This window comes from Dendrobium catenatum, unplaced genomic scaffold (genome assembly GCF_001605985.2).
Source record: "Dendrobium catenatum unplaced genomic scaffold, ASM160598v2 fragScaff_scaffold_993, whole genome shotgun sequence".
In the NCBI taxonomy this organism is placed as follows: domain Eukaryota; kingdom Viridiplantae; phylum Streptophyta; class Magnoliopsida; order Asparagales; family Orchidaceae; genus Dendrobium; species Dendrobium catenatum.
Genome location: NW_021319455.1, coordinates 1741890 through 1758566, shown reverse-complemented (window position 1 = coordinate 1758566; position 16677 = coordinate 1741890). Strand labels below are relative to the sequence as shown.

Below are 16677 nucleotides of genomic sequence, written 5' to 3'. Positions count from 1 at the left end.
TATATATTACACATAAAATAACATACCACATAACAAAGCAAGATCTTAGTCAATAAGAGGAAAATTAAAAGATGAAATTAGATTTTGACAGTCAGTAAATGGCTTTTAAATAATCTAAGGAAAGAAAGACAATAAAGCAAATATCAGCTGTTACCTAAGCTCTATTACAGGCTTCCAGGTTCTGATTTCTGTTATATATATATTACAAATAAAATAACATACCACATAACAAAGCAAGATCTTAGTCAATAAGAGGAAAATTAAAAGATGAAATTAGATTTTGACAGTCAGTAAATGGCTTTTAAATAATCTAAGGAAAGAAAGACAATAAAGCAAATATCAGCTGTTACCTAAGCTCTATTACAGGCTTCCAGGTTCTGATTTCTGTTTAACAAAGCATACAAGGAAGAATTACCTGCTAACAAACTAAGTGCAGGTGTCCTTCAAATTGTATAGACCAGACGACAATAATCGCTTACAAAACTTCCATCTCATGATCTTGCTACGAGTAAATGTCTGGAACAACAGAAACAGAAGAAGATCAGAAGGCAATATTTGCACAAACTTTATTAACAACTTGTTACAGGTGGTGATGAAATAGCTAAACATAAAACAATGATGACAGATACAGCTTAAAGTTATACCAGTCAAGTGAAACTATATGAGAGAGTATATATATGAGAAACACAACAAAATACACTTGAGACTGATATTTAAATAAGAAAATAAAAGTATTAATTTGTTTTTGCGATGAATCGGTGCACATTTGTATTGATGTTTGATCTGCTCATATTCAAGTAAAATATAGAGAAATATACACCATTCAATCAAGCAAAACAATATAATCAGAGGTACACACTAGGGGTGCAATCGAGTCAAGCCGATGCGTGCTGGCTCAAGCTTGACTCATTAACGAGCTCACAAGTCGAGCTTATCAAGTTTTGAGCTCGAGCAGAATTTCAAGCTCGAGTTCGATCTTCATGATGCTCGGCTCGAGTGTGGAATCTGAACCGCAGAAGCCGGAATCGTGACACGGGCTCGGATGCGGAAGGCAGAATCGTGGGGTGGGCTCGGATGTGGAAGGCAGAATCGCGAGGCGGGCTCGTACACGTAAAGCTAAAGCGGAAATCGGAATCGCGGGGGCAGACTTGGACGTCGAAGATAGAATCACGGAAAGCTTGGGCGGGCCTCAAATGTGTAATTGGAGCTCGAACCGCAGAATCGAGCCGCTCGACGAGCTCTTTTTCAGTGGCACGAGCCGAGCTTGAGCTCGACTCGAGTTCGAGCTCAGAATTTGGCTCGCGAGTTGAGCTCAACTCGACTCGTACACACCCCTAGAATACACTATATAAAACATCCCAATTTAACAGTTATCTAAACAAAGATAGAATCTTTATGAATAATGCCAATATATTTTTAGCTAATATCATTACTATTTTAACAATCTCCCTCAGCTTTGTGCAGATATATCACACAAGTCAAACGTGCCTAAAAATTCTGAAAGCACTTGATTTGAAACAATTTTTTTGAGAGTGTATGCCAATTGAAATTCTGATCAAATTGGTCGCAACTCCACCATCATTTCATCCAACTTCTTTCTAATGAAAAATTTGTCACCTCAGTATGATCATGATGTGCCATATTATGGGTGATATCACATGCAACATTACTGTCATAAAATAGTTGGATTGATGGTTAGATATAAAACCTCATATACCTTAAAAACGTATAAAAACATTCATTTATTGTTCTACAGGATTATGCATGACTTGAGCTAAGCACATTAGCCTTCCTACAAGCCTTTGCCATCTCCCTTAATCAATCGGGACTTGGTCTAGCTAAACACAACTTCCTTCTTCTATTGGCATATTTATTGGCTGACATGCTAACATTCCAATCTAGTGTAAGAATCTAATGCATATTTTCTTTAAAATAACAATATTTCTTTATTGTATCGAGATATTTCAATCCCAAGAAAATATTTCAATGAGCCTGCATCATTCATTTTAAATCTTTGGACAAGTAATTTTGCAAAGCTTTTTTAATCAGGAACATTTACTGTAACGATCATGTCATCCACGTATACAATATAAGCACAATGATATTCCCTTGTTATTTTTTCAAAAAAAATGTGGTATGAATTGCTTTCATTATAGCCAAAAACTAGCATGGATTTTGTGAATCTTCCAAACCAAACTTTCAAAGATTGTTTTAGTCCATACCAATGGTGGAACCATGTGTTTTTCTTAATGAGGGCATATAAACTTTTAAGGCATAAATTAAATATTTAATGTGATAAACATCAAATAATTAGGGAATATTAATATATATTATAAGACATTAAAAAATTTGAGGGGGGAAGGGGATTTTTTTTTTTTTTCAATTTGCACGCCTTATGACTAAGCTTTATTTGAATTACAAATCCTGGTTAAAGATGGCTTATGGATTTCTTTGTTTGTTGGATTTACTCCTTCCTGTGGCAGTGCTCACAAAATTTCCACTCTATGGTTCTATATTAACCTATTCGGGTAGCTCATTTGCAACAAGATCCTCCTATAACGGCTCTATGTGATATGTCCTTCGAAGCAACTTTAGTGTAGTTATATTTAACTAAGTTTTATGTTAATGTGGAGCTCTCTTCCCATGGCTCTGTTCATTGGCTATACTAACGGGTCTGATGGCTTCTTTTCAAAAGATCCAATGGCTTTGACGATCCTCCAGCTAATATATATATATGGTTCTGGTTTTAGAAATTTTGCTATTATAGCATCCCTCTAAAGCTAACAAAATGAGATTTCTTCTTGATTTTGTGATTATAAATAGAGATTTAAAGTGCATATCTCGGTTAGTAAATAAAATTTATATTAGGATGCATAATTTATTCTACTTCCCATATTCAATTCATTGATTAAGCGATAGACTTGTCCAATTTCAAGATAGGTTCTTTCCTTACACAAGCATGGGCTTACTTTTTCATAAGAGTTTTGCCTTCTATTGTCTTCTTAGATTGTTTTCTATTGACTTGATAGAGTGATTCAGTTTAATCAAATTTGATGTCATTTAATTTCTAAAAAAAAAGTGATTTTCAAAACATTGGCTTTCTTGACCCTAAATTCTAGAGTAAGGCCACCAAATTTTTCGTATAAATTTATTTCCATTGTTTTTTGGCTATTTCCCCACATAGTGGGATAAAGGCTTGATGTTGTTGTTGTTGTTGTAACAAATAATTGCTAAAAATCAATAGTCTATTACCTAGAAAACTTGTGTGCTTTTGTTGCATGATTGTGAACATCTAATATTGGTTCTACATTATAAACTATAGATCCCAAGACATCTTACATCAATTATTAGCACCCATAATCTCAAATAGTTCTATAATTGAAAATCATTTTGGCTAAATCAATGCTACGCAAATTAGCAATCCACCTCAAAAGTAAAGTTCAATCCTATTTTCATGTCCATCCTTCTATTTATGAAAGGTTATCAGCATCACCGGACTTATCTAGATTCAAGTGAAGCATTGTCTGAGGACTTCAGGTGTTAAGATATTATTCAAAAACCATTTTAAACAACCTCTATATTGTCTTTTATCTATCATTTTTCCTACCTAATTATCTAACACTACTTTCATCTACTAGTCTACTAGGTGTATTTTCTACCTATTGCTGCACAAGTCCAAACCACCAAGTCTATGTTCAACAACCTTATCTTCAAAAGATGTTACTTCAACCATCCTTTAATATGATCATTCCATAATTTATTCTTCCTAATTTTGCAAAAAATCATCAAAAGATTATTATTTTTTATGCTTAGCTAAGCTGTTAACAATTTTATTACTGCCAACACTCAGATCTATATTATATTGACAAGCTAGTTTCAATTTAATATATATATATATATATATATATAACACTCCAAAAACACTTCTTCATTGTACAACCACCTAACTTCAACTCTAGAAATAATATCCTCATTTATATTTCCATCTTTTTTATAATAGATTTGAACCGTCATATCTAGGAACTATAATGCACACTTCTTATCAAAAAGGTATGCAATGTCTGATACGTATTGGACATGAAAACCATCCGACACTTCTCCGACACATGTTGGATATGTTGAAGACATCTTATTAAAAAATAATTTGTACACACGTGTCCGACACACACGTCTTAAACGTTTTATAAAAAAAAAATTAACATAATTTTTTGAACTTTAAATTTTTATTTATTAAAAATTAAAAACTAAATTTCTTATTTGTTTTCCATAGCTCCAAATCAATTGTTTGTACACAATATCCCATTCCCCAAACATTTTCATTTTCATTTAACATGATGACATTTTAAAATAATCTCAACATTAAAGTTTGATGTTGTCTTGATATTGATGCTCGACGCCAGCAATTTCTTCACCAATAATCACACCCACGTGCTGTCGACATTTCATCTTTGTCCAATGTCATCTCAACATTAACGACCGGCGTCGTCTCGACATTGACGACCGACGGTGTCTCGACATTGATGCTCGAAGCTCATTGCGCAACATCGATGCTCGAAGCTCATTACACAACATCGATACTTTTTATAACACTACTGTCTCCCCTCTCGATACTTTTTTTTTTACTCCCCTCTCGATACATGACATAACATACACGTCCGACTCTCGACATCCTGGTATTAATCATTTTAAGCACATATTATAGTTAAATGACTTATTATTTCTCAATTATTCTTGATATTTTACTTATTTAATTTCTATACACTATTCTGAAAAATATAAATTTTATAATATCGTGTCCAGCTCGTGTCCATGTCCAATATTTTCAATAATTGATGTCCCGTGTTTGTTTTGTGTCATATACGTGTCTGTGCATCATATCATATGAATCACTATATCTTCCGATAATATTGAATAATAGGTGTTTCATTATCACACCAACTAAAATTGTATATCATATAATCGATCTTTACTCAATTAATTAATTTTTTAGGTAAGAAATCCAAGGAAAGGTAAATAAATCAAACGCTATAGTCTGAATTATTCAAAGAGGTTTAATAAGTATCTGGGAAGAGTAAAAGATAAATTATAATGGTCTTTATCAATGAAATTTTATGATGAATATTTTATAAGCTTATACATTTTGGGGCAATTTCATGCGGAACACTCAAATCTAGCATATGTACAAAAACAACATCAGAGTGATGCCATCTAGAATAATACCACATAAGTTTGGAAGAACAGAACAAAACTATCTACTTACATTCTCAAAGATTTGAGAAATTGTTAGACCGGTCCAGTGGACCGGTCTAGCCGGTCCACGCGGGACCGGCCCAGACACCAAAACGGTGGAAGTTCCGCCTGGGCGGAGGCCGCTCGAGACGCGCGGCTTGCGGGATAGTTTTAGGAAGCAATTTTGAGGAAGTTTAGGAGGGAAATTGATTGTATGGACTGTTTAGGGAATTCCTTTTGAATTGTATGCATTAAATAGTTGATTTTTCTAGGGTTTGAGTATCTTGAATTTGGCTGAAATTTGAGATCTCTTAGATTTAGGTTTTCTTTAGGCTCTTGGCGTTGCCAGAGATTTGGGAGAGATCGATCCTCCTCTCGAATTGAGGATCAATTGTATCTTGCTATTTTATTCATCTTCTAGTGAAATACAAGCCTTCTACTTGTGTTTTCGAGCTGTTTTCCCTATTTCCTGCAGTTTTACTGTTGTGGACAGCAGTTTCGCTGTTGTATTTGTACTGGTTTGGGTTAGGATTGCTTGCGAACTCAAGTATTACCTTATGGTTACTTGCGAACTCAAGTGTTTCCTATCAGAAATCTTCCAAATGTTAGTTCCAATTTGAATATTTTCTAAAATCACTCCTCCCATCAGATGTAGGAATATAGTTTGCAACATGACAATAATCATATTATGGTTATCTATATCCATAACTTACGCCATCCTATTTGAAATACATAATTAAATAATTCTTTAATTGAACCAATTAATACGTCCTACAATTAGTTGATATGAGGATCCAGTCTTAGGTTTTGATAGTATTTTGATATTATCTTCTTATTTTATTTTATTTTATTTTGTTTTAAAATCATTATTATGATGATGATCCCTACAGAGAATGTTTGCATTCTCTAATGTCATGCTAATTAGATTACATTTTTTTGTTTAGTTATCTTCATCTTGAGAAGCATAATACTAAGTTAAGTGTGGCAGAGATGAGGATGCTCAAGTGGATGAATAGCTTTACCCTTAGAGATAGGATTACGAAATGAGCATATACGTGAAAAGGTTGGAGTTGCTCCAATAGAAGATAAGATTAGAGAGAGTTGCCTTAGATGATTTGGTCAATATTAAGCTTGATAAATTTTTTGGTTATTTAGAAGACTTTGGTGACCAAGAGTCATTACGTGATAGGTGGAGAATTGATCCAAAAATGTGGTGGATTATACATGGAGCTTCAGCACCTCTACTTCAAACAATCGTCATAAAATTATTTGGCCAAGTTTTCTCCTCATCTTGTTGTGAAAGAAATTAGAGCACATACTCATTCATCCAATTAATGAAAAGAAATAAAATTACTCCACAACGGGCTGAAGATTCAGTTTATGTGCATACAAACCTTCGGCTTCTCTCATGAAAAACTTCAACTTATATGGAAGGAGACAACATGATGTATGATGTTGCTGGAGATGGATTTAAATCTCTTGAGGATATGGGAATATTAGAAATTGCTAATCTTTCACTTGATGAGCCTGAATTGAAAGCTATGATATTCATTGAAGATGATATAGAAATTCAAAGAGAAACCACTGAAGAAGCTAATCCTATCATTCCTACTATTGAATAATTGAAACTTCATCTACTGTACAATTTATGTTTTTGTTTTTGTTGTTGTACTAGACATTTAAATATTTAGTGCTTACTTTTATTTTGATATTATAAGATACAATGCTACAAATGATGTTGCTTTCAATTTTTTTTATCATTTAAAATATTATACTTTGATTAATTTGTTATTTTTTTTGTATGATATATATATATATTATAATGTCGTATCAGCGTCGTATTCATATCCTATATTTTTAAGAATTGCCGTGTCCCGTATCCGTATCGTGTCGTATCCGTGTCGCCATATCCGTATCAGTGCAACATAGCTTATTAGTTTTGGACTTTAAGATGAAAAATATTAGAAAACATTGTTCTATGATTACATTGAGGCATTTAAAAAATACTAACAAAGATATTTTTAAGAATAAGATTTGAGATCTTAAGATTTTGTCTATGCATGAGGAAACAAATGTTATGTTGAAAAAAGTAGCCATTAATATAAAGAATCTTGCAAAGGATGTGCTTAGAGATTCAAAAAAAATTCTCTTAATAATAAAAAAATAGTTTGTGGTGGAATCAAAATGTTCAAGAAAATATCAAAAATAAAAAATTTTGTTATAATAATTAGTTTAGATGTAAAAACTTTGAAAATTGAAAAAAATATAAAGAGGTTTGTAAGGTATTTAAGAAAACAATCTACAATGAAGGAATTTCTTGGCTTACTAAACTTTTTAATATTATTTTGAAGACTAAAAGATGCCAGATAAGTAGAGAATGAGTTTGTTGATTCCTTTTTTAAGAATAAATGTAATGCACAAGATTGTGAGAATTATAGAGGAATTAAGTTTATGTGACATACTTTAAAACTTTGGGAGAGAGTTATGGACCATAGGTTACAACGTGATACTAATGTTTCTCAAAATCAATTTGGATTCATATTGGGTAGGTCTACCATGGAAGCTATTCATTTATTAAGAGGGTTGATTGAGAAGTTTAGAGAGAATAAGGAAGATCTACATATGATATTTGTTGATTTAGAGAAAGCATGTGATAAAGTTCTAAGAGAAGTGCAATTGAGAGTTCTAGAAAAGCAAAGGGATTAATAATGCTTATATTCAAGTTATTAGGAATATGTATGCAGGAGCTATTAGTTGTGTTCAAACACAAGGTGGTTTGACCAAACGTTTTCCTATTTTGGTTGGATTACATCAAGTATCGACCTTAAGCCCTTATCTTTGCTTTAGTTATGGATGTTCTTACTAGACATTTGCAAGAGGATGTACCCTTGTGTATGCTTTTTGCTGATGATATTCTTCTTGTTGATAAGACTAGAGAGGGAGTTGAAGGTAAACTTGAATTATGAAGGTCAATCTTAGAGTCTAAAGGCATAGAGTATATCTAATACCGAATACATGGAGTGTAATTTTAGCAGTAATAAATCTAATGGGGGGTTTGTGACTTGAGGAATCAAGTCATTAATAAGTGTACTTGTTTTAGATATCTTGGGGTCTATTTTTCAGAGTGATGGTGAAATAGATGGGGATATTATTAGTAAAATTCAGAATGGATGGTTAAGTGACGGAATGCTTAGGGTTTGTTAAGTGATAGAAAATACCACTCAAACTCAAGAGAAAATTTTCTAAGATGGTGGCGAGACTTGCAATGCTTTATGGCACAAAATGTTGGACATTAAAAGAGAAGCATAATATTAAGTTAAGTGTTGCTGAGATGAGGATAGGGGTGCAAATGAGTCGAGTCGAGCTCAAGCGAGGGGGTATTCGAGTCAAGCTCGACTACCAAATACCGAGCTCAAGCTCGAACTTCAGTCGAGCTCAAAAGACAAGCACGAGCTCAACTAGTCTCACATCGAGCTGCTCATCGAGCGTCGTCCCGAACATGTTAGTAGTCGCGACATCCATCATCCTGAGCTCCATCGTTGACCTCCCTAGCTTCGTCGTAACTCGTCCTGAGCTTTGTCGTCGCCCTCCCGACCTCTATCATCACCCTCTGTCTTCGCCTTCCGATTCATTATCCCGCTCGCCCAAATCGAGAATTTGTTTTCCCGCCCCAACCTCCACGAGTTGCTCGACGAGCTGTCGAGTCGACCATATGTCTATTCAAGCTCGAGCTCGATAAGCCGTCGAGTTCGAATTCGTGTTCGAGCTCGATCAGCTCAACTCATCGAGCCTCTTACCGAGTCGAGCTCGAGTCAACTCGCACGCCGGCTTGACTCAGTTTTACCCCTAAATGAGGATGCTCAGGTGGATGAATGGATTTACTCTTAGAGACAGGATACGAAATGAGCATATACGTGAAATGGTTAGAGTAGCTCCAGTGACAGATAAGATAAGAGAGTCACCTTAGATGATTTGGTCATATAAAATGGCGGCCTTCTGATGATCCTGTTATGAGAGTAGATGTATTAGATTTGGCCTATGTTAAGAAAAGTAGAGGTAGACCTAAAAAGACTTGGTTAGAAATTATTAGAAATGACATTTCTTTATTAGATTTAAATGAGAATTTGACACTTAACAAGACATAATGGAGTAAAATGATTCATGTGTTCGACCCCACGTAGTGGGTTAAAAGGTTTGATGTTGTTGTTGTTATTGTTGTTGTTTGTCCTTGATCTCTTATATTTGACACTTTTAGTTGTTAGTTATGCATTGTGATCATATTTATTTAAAACTTGTCCAACCTGAACTTTCTAATTTTGTTGTGATTCAATCAAAATGTGGTTTTGATTGGTCCAAATTTTTTATCCAACAATACTTAAATTATCGCTTGCACAAATTTTAAATATTTTCTACTTTTCATCAAAGGATGCAAACATATGGAGTGTAATTTTACTAATAATAGATCTACCGATGGATTGTGACTTTGGATGATCAAGTCATTAATAAAAGTACACGTTTTTGATATATTAGATCTATTATTAAGAGTGATGGTGAAATAGATGGGGATATTATTAGTAGAATTCAAGTTGGATGGTTGAAGTAGAGGAATGCATTGATCTTGTTGTGTGATAGAAAAGTCCCCCTCAAACTTAAGGAAAAATACTATAAGATGGTGGTTAGACCAACAATGCTTTATGGTGCAGAATGTTGGCCATTAAAAGAGAAGCATAATATTAATTGTTGAAGAGATGAGGATGCTCAGGTGGATCAGTGGCTTTACTCTTTGAAACATGATACGAAACAAGCATATGCATGAAAAAGGTTAGAATAGCTCCAATGGAAGATAAGATTAGAGAGAGTCGCCTTAGATGATTTGGTCACATAAAACGGCAACCTTCCGATGACCCGGTTAGAAAAGTATATGTTTTAAATTTGATTTATGTTAAGAAAGGTAGAGGTAGACCTAAAAAATACATGGTTTGAAAATATTAGAAATGACATTTCTTTATTAGATTTAAATAAGAATTTAACTCTGAACATGACACAATAGAGAAAAATGATTCATGTAACCGACCCCACATAGTGGGATAAAAGCTTGATGTTGTTGTTGGTGTATCAAAGGATGCAAACACTTGTTTAAAGTAACAATATGAGAACAATGAATTTGATTTTATATGTGTTGTGGTTTTATGGATTACATCAAATAGCTATATTAGAAACCTTAGACTCTAAAGCATCCTACATCAGATCAGTTCATATTCTACAAACATAGCAATCAATAAAATTATCTATTACGCTCAAATCCTATCCAAAATCTTCTAGTCACGCTACCAATCTCAATTTGGAAGACTACGGTACTCTTCATCACAAGTGGAATATAAACATGAAAATTCCTAATAAATTTTTTTATATCTACATATTCATCCTAACATCCATTACAAAAACAGCAAAATTTATAATATGAATAAAAGATGCTGGTTATCATGACCATCGCTAAAATAATCTTCTTATTGAGGATTTAGATGGTTCATACTATCAATATAATCTCGTTGGTATTTCAAGAGTCAGTTGGCTTTTTAAATCCTAAAAGTCTCCACAATTCATACTGCATTGTGATCTTTAAAGTCCAAGTGGCCAGGCAATCTAAAAGTTTCTTGTGGTTCCTTAATTTTTTAAAATTCATGGTTTGCTCATTCTGATAACAAAAATTATGAATTATCATTGACGCAACTCTAAGGATGTGTTTAAAAAGGTGAGTTTTGAGGAATACCACATTCCTCCAATGAAAGTCCTAATAGCTAAAGCATTAGGTAATTCTTTGATTATTGCACTAAATCTTCTAAAGTATTCAGTTGAGATGAAGGACCTATTGAATCAATAGGCTGTGTCGAAGCACCATAAAACGCTCCTCTAGAAGATTTTAATATTATGCATTTGAAACGCCGAAACTTCAAATTAATTAGACATTCATCTAGTATGCTCATAACTGAATCAAATTTATCTTCCAAAAATTTAACTTCTCTTTCACGGAAGCCAATCGGTTTCCCATGTTTTCTTGCATGTATTCAACTAGTTTTGAAAATCTATCATATTCCACCCTTAATTCCAATATGGCAATGCTGAAAGGCAATCATAGAATGCTATATTAAATGAAAAAAGAAAAATTAACTAATTCAATGATTAAATTAAAAGCTGATAGCATAGAGATTCCAAATATTAAGAAGTTGAAAGCAAAGCTCAAATATCAAAATAATTCTAAGGTTAATCAAATATAATTCATACATAAGTTATAAACATAAGAGATTATATATCAGCAGGTGTTTATAGGACAGCAACGGGTTTCAACATGCTAGAGTATGGTAATGAAATCAGAATTATACGCTAGCAATATATTTGTAGAGCTTAAAATCCATGCATGGAGCTATATTGGTTAAATAACAAAGATCATTCCTTAATTTCTAGTGTAGATCAATACTAAAATCCTAGATCACGGGCATATCTGTTTTAATGTTGTAATGTTGATGGAATAGGCAGTAATTCTTTTCAGGAGAAGAGAAAGATTGCTATTTTTTAATGCATAAAGGAAGGATAAACCCGCTAGTTAATCTCTGTAGTTCGCTTAGCTTGGTCTGTGCACTGGAGCTTGCTGTTATTTTCCTCTCTTTTTTTTTCAAGCAGAAGGACCTAGTTGTGGGAAAGCTTATCGAAGGTGCCGAGGAATGTGTTAACACAAAAACAGATACAGTAATATTGTCTCTGGGAACACATTACTATTAACATAAACAAGAACCTACTATATGATCGGTTGGTAAATTGAACAAAACTTTTTGTATGAATAGTAAATTTTTGGCATAGAGAAGAGTATTTGGTGGTTTTGTGTTTTTTTAAAAAGTTGCAAGAGTTTAAATTAATAGTTACAGTTGACTAGCTTGGCACGGGAATATTTGGGATTGTTTGAATGACCGCAGATGTTAAATTTGAATTCTAGTTTGATAATTTGGAACACAAATGTGAATGGGAGTTGTTGAGAATTATAATGAAGGTGATGTGGCTTAGATTTTAGTTTTGGAAATGGTTTATTAGAGATTTAGGTAGATGAAAGGGTGGGAAGAAGGCCTCACTAAAATAGGATGAATTATTCTGTGCGGACACCGAACGCCGTCCGGAGCCCAATGAAAATGAATCACCCCCTACTCGGTACCGCTGCTCGGTACTGCTTGGTACCGAGCTTGGTACTGCACGGTACTGGATGACATGGTTGCACTTGATTCGCCTCTGGACGATAAGCTATGTTTGGTGTCCGCACAGAATAATCTCTCCACTAATAGCTATTCCAGTTATTGTTAAATATTTACTGCTAATGTATTTGATTTGTTATAATCTGCATTCAATGCATTCATTCACGCATAATAATGTGCATTTAATAATAGAATACTATTAAACTTATGGGATGATGGATTGGAATGTTACTTTTACTTATACATTAAGAAAATAATGAAATTTAAACAAGAGAGTCAATAAAAATGAGCCTTCAATTCACAAAAAATGCAAAACAGCCAGGTATCACTGCAACTAACTTCAATAGATTCGATTCCAGAACTAACCTCCGAACACTTAAAAGAAACAAGTAGAACTTAAGGGGAAAATTTTAAAAATGTGTCCCTGCTTATTCAGTCTTACATGATGCCCTTGAATCCTATAGTGCAAACTATTCTGCATGTAGAAGAACATGTTTGAGACCTCTAGGGCATCAAAGCAGAAGAGGCCTCATGAAATTAATTTATGCTAATGAATCAGCGCTATTACTAACACAACGACTGAGGGTTCACAAATGGAAAGATTTGCAGAGAGCTCAATAAGAACATCTGAATGCACAGGACATAATGAAGAGCACCAACCCATAAGAGTACAAAGAAACCAAAAGGTTTCACATTTATGCTAAGCTCTTTAACAGACTATCGATGACCGGTTCCAGCACGACGTGGATGACAATAAACGAAAAAGTGTAAAAAAAATTCAGATGAGCCTAAATCTAGATCTGGAAGTACCTAAACCAAACATCAAAGAGAAAACACACAATGAAAAATTAAATATTGAGCACAAGGGATGAAAAATAAAAGGAGAAGTAACAACAAAAGTCCTTACTCACCAGCATCAGACCGCCTAGCGCGCTTGATTTTCTCCATCTGAACCTGGGTATCCACAAACATCTGCATACGTTGGAACTCCAAACCCTTGATGAACTCCATCCTCTCCTTCTCCAGCTCAATCATATGTCGCTGCTTCTCAACCTCCACATTCTCATAAATATCCGTGAACCACTCGATCACGCGTGCCAGTTCACCGATCCCGCCACCCTCTCGTCCCTTGCGCTTCTTCCTCAACCCCCTCGCAGATCTGTCCCGGGTCGACCTAGACCTCTCCGTGCTCGATGCAGACAACTTAGACGACGACCCAGATTCCACCTCCGCGGCAGCAGCGGCGGCAGCAGCAGCCACCGTGTAGTTCCTCCCAAAGAAAGAGTCGTCCGCGGAAAGTCCCACGGCAGCAGGGCGTTTCTCCTTTGGCAGAGACTCAACAGCGCGAACAGCAGCTGCCATCGGTAGAGGCAACCCCTTGCGATAGGAGGGCAAAGGCAGCGCAAGCGGAGGAGAAGAAGAAGAACGGGGCGGCTTTTTAGCAGGAACAGTGGACCCGATGAGCATGTCCAAGCGGGAGTAGAAAGGCCACTGGCTACCATAGGCGCCATCCGATATCTTAACCTTCTCAATCTTATACTTCTTCTTGAGCGTATCGATCCGGTTCTTGCACTGCACGTCCGTACGAGGAGGCCGACGCCCCGCGCCAGGCCTCGCATTGACGGCGTCCGCCACCTCCTGCCACTGCTTCTGGCGGAGATTTCCCCGGTTGAGATCAAGGAAACGGTCGCCCCACGCGTCGACCAGAACCGACGTCTCCCCTTCACTCCAACAGTCTTCTCGGTATGGCATCGCCGGATTCGGTGGCCTCGAAGGTACCTCCATCACCTCTCAACCCCTAAACCTACCTTGTTTTTTCTTGCGGTGGGATTTCTCCAAGAAGAGGAGCGATGTGGAAATCTCAACAAAATCGGAGGAATATATGTTAGTGCACGGTAGATCGCCGGAGAAGCGTGCGGCGACGTTTGCGCCAAGGGGGTAGGAAGGGGATTGATGTACCGTCAAAGGGGAGAACACGAGGAGTAGGGAGATCGGAGAGTCGGTGCATCGCTGCCGTTGGTTTTAGGGCGAAGGAGGGAAGGGATTTGACGGGAAAACGGCGGTGAAATTATCGCAGGATGACTAGAGCGATAGACAATGCGCCGGGTCCGGGGACGGACGGGCGCGGCTTGAAATTACGATATCAACCCCCGGGTCCTTGGAGAAGATTTATTAGCTTGGTAAATGGGTTTGCATATCTATATTCTAATAAATTATTAAATATAATATAAACAAATAATTCAATTTTATTATAATATGAGTTGTTAATGATGATTTGATATATATGTCAAGCAAAATTATCAAAAATAATATCTCATAAATATAATTATTGTTGATCATAAATTTTAAGTGATATCGACAATCAATTTTCATCTCTGGTTCTGTTTTGAATCCTTAAATGTAAGGATTAAGATGATGCACAGATTTTAAGTCTGTTTTTTTATGCTAAATTTATCAAGGTAAGATTCTTGTGGTGGTTGGTGTCAATGAAAACGCTAGTCGCCTATTGCATGATTGGCATCTTTGATGCAAATAGCTTCTTTTATGTGTTCATATTAGATGATGGATATATTATTATATCCTTTAGCATTATCATCAGATATAGATATAAGTATGCCTTATCCACTAAATGCAACATCATCTGTTCGTCATCTTTTTTTCTTTTATATATTTCTTCTACTTTTGAAGTAAGAGTTTAGGGTACAATTTTCAATTTTTTTTTCCTTTTGTATAGCGAGATATCCGCCAATGGTCACGTAATTTATTAGAGCAACTTGTTTGGTAAGAGGAAATGCCATCAGTAGTCTTTTTTTTTCTTTTTTGCAGGGAAAAATACCCCCTTTGGTGTTTTTGGGTTTTCTTCTTGATTGGGTGTGATGGTAGGATCTTTGTATGTAGAAGGTACTCTTGATGTTGATGTTGATTAGTGGTGATATGAACCAACCTTTAGGATTGAGGGAATGACATCTATGTGAGATGGTGGAGATCAAATGATTAACTTAGAATATATTTTATTTATGTGGTCTTGTTGAGATGTTAGGCTTAAGTATGTGTTATTTTAGGAAAATTTTAGTGGTGTTAATTTGACATTATGGTTTTTAAAAACTTGGATGAAAGATTAATACTCGTGGAGGCCTTAAGAGATATTAGGATTTATGGAGAGGGAACAAAAGCCTTTAAGGCTTAACCTGGGTTTATTTTGATGTGAATGAGATAGATTTTGAGGGACAATCTTATGGCTTGTGTGTTGGTTTATAGGGTTAATGGCATGTTATAAACACTACAATTATTAGAGTTTATGGTCAAAATTGAGAGAGTTAATGATAAATCATAAAATAAGAAAGCCCTAAACTAACTAAAATTTCAAGAGAGTAGCATCCACCTAGTTTCACCAAAGAAATATCTCACAGTCGAAATTCAATATTCTATCAACAATCCTCTAATGAGAGGGCACAATAATATTTATAAGAAAATGCAATTCAAACAAAAGTAGATGAGCGGTTGGATATATGGTAGGATTTAGATTGAAAACTTGTAGAAAATATGGAGAGAGTTATCTTGATTTGTTGGAGAAGCCTCTAACAAAGCCTTGATATGTGTCACCTTATATGAATGGCATATCACATGATGGTGATGGTAAAAAAATTGCATTACAACCACCTCCAATTCCAACTAACTTCAATGAACTCCCAACTCAATTTTAACTAACATCTTATTAATTATAACCATATTTCAACTAACATTAACTAACCTTTGCAATTTAAAAATTTGATAATTATTGGAATATAAGAAATATAATTCAATGGGTTTTTGAACTTAAGTGACTTGTAAGTGCCCATATATTCTAGGAATTGAAATTCAAGTTCATAATGTATCCAACTGATTTATTATGTTATTATTTGGTTATATTGTATTACATCAATCTTACAATATCTCTGATTAATATGTTTTGTCAGGATAAAATTACTATAGCCTTCTTAAGTGCTATCTTGCTTGAATCAATAATGATAAAATAATATTTTGTTGGAAGCTTGCCCAACACTTAAATAATAATAATGCTCCTGTAAGGGAGTTATCTTGAAAATAAGTAAGTTTTAACCATTATTATATGATTTATAGTAGTTACGAGATAATGATGAGTAGATTCAGGCTTCGTTTCGGACAACTTTCTTATTATTTTTTAAAACAGTTTTTTAGTACAAATTTTTTT

The 16677-nt window shown here is 35.0% G+C and overlaps 1 protein-coding gene across 1 annotated transcript; it reads right to left on the bottom strand.

Annotated features, from left to right (window-relative positions):
- Nucleotides 1-241: 241 nt before the first annotated feature.
- On the bottom strand, nt 242-14620 carry LOC110116515 (trihelix transcription factor ASIL2). The gene is made up of 2 exons (XM_020850112.2): nt 13379-14620; nt 242-516 (listed from the first exon to the last, which is right to left on the bottom strand). The coding sequence occupies exons 1-2, from the start codon at nt 14250-14252 to the stop codon at nt 503-505; spliced, it is 888 nt and encodes a 295-aa protein (XP_020705771.1). The 5' UTR covers nt 14253-14620; the 3' UTR covers nt 242-502.
- Nucleotides 14621-16677: the final 2057 nt, after the last annotated feature.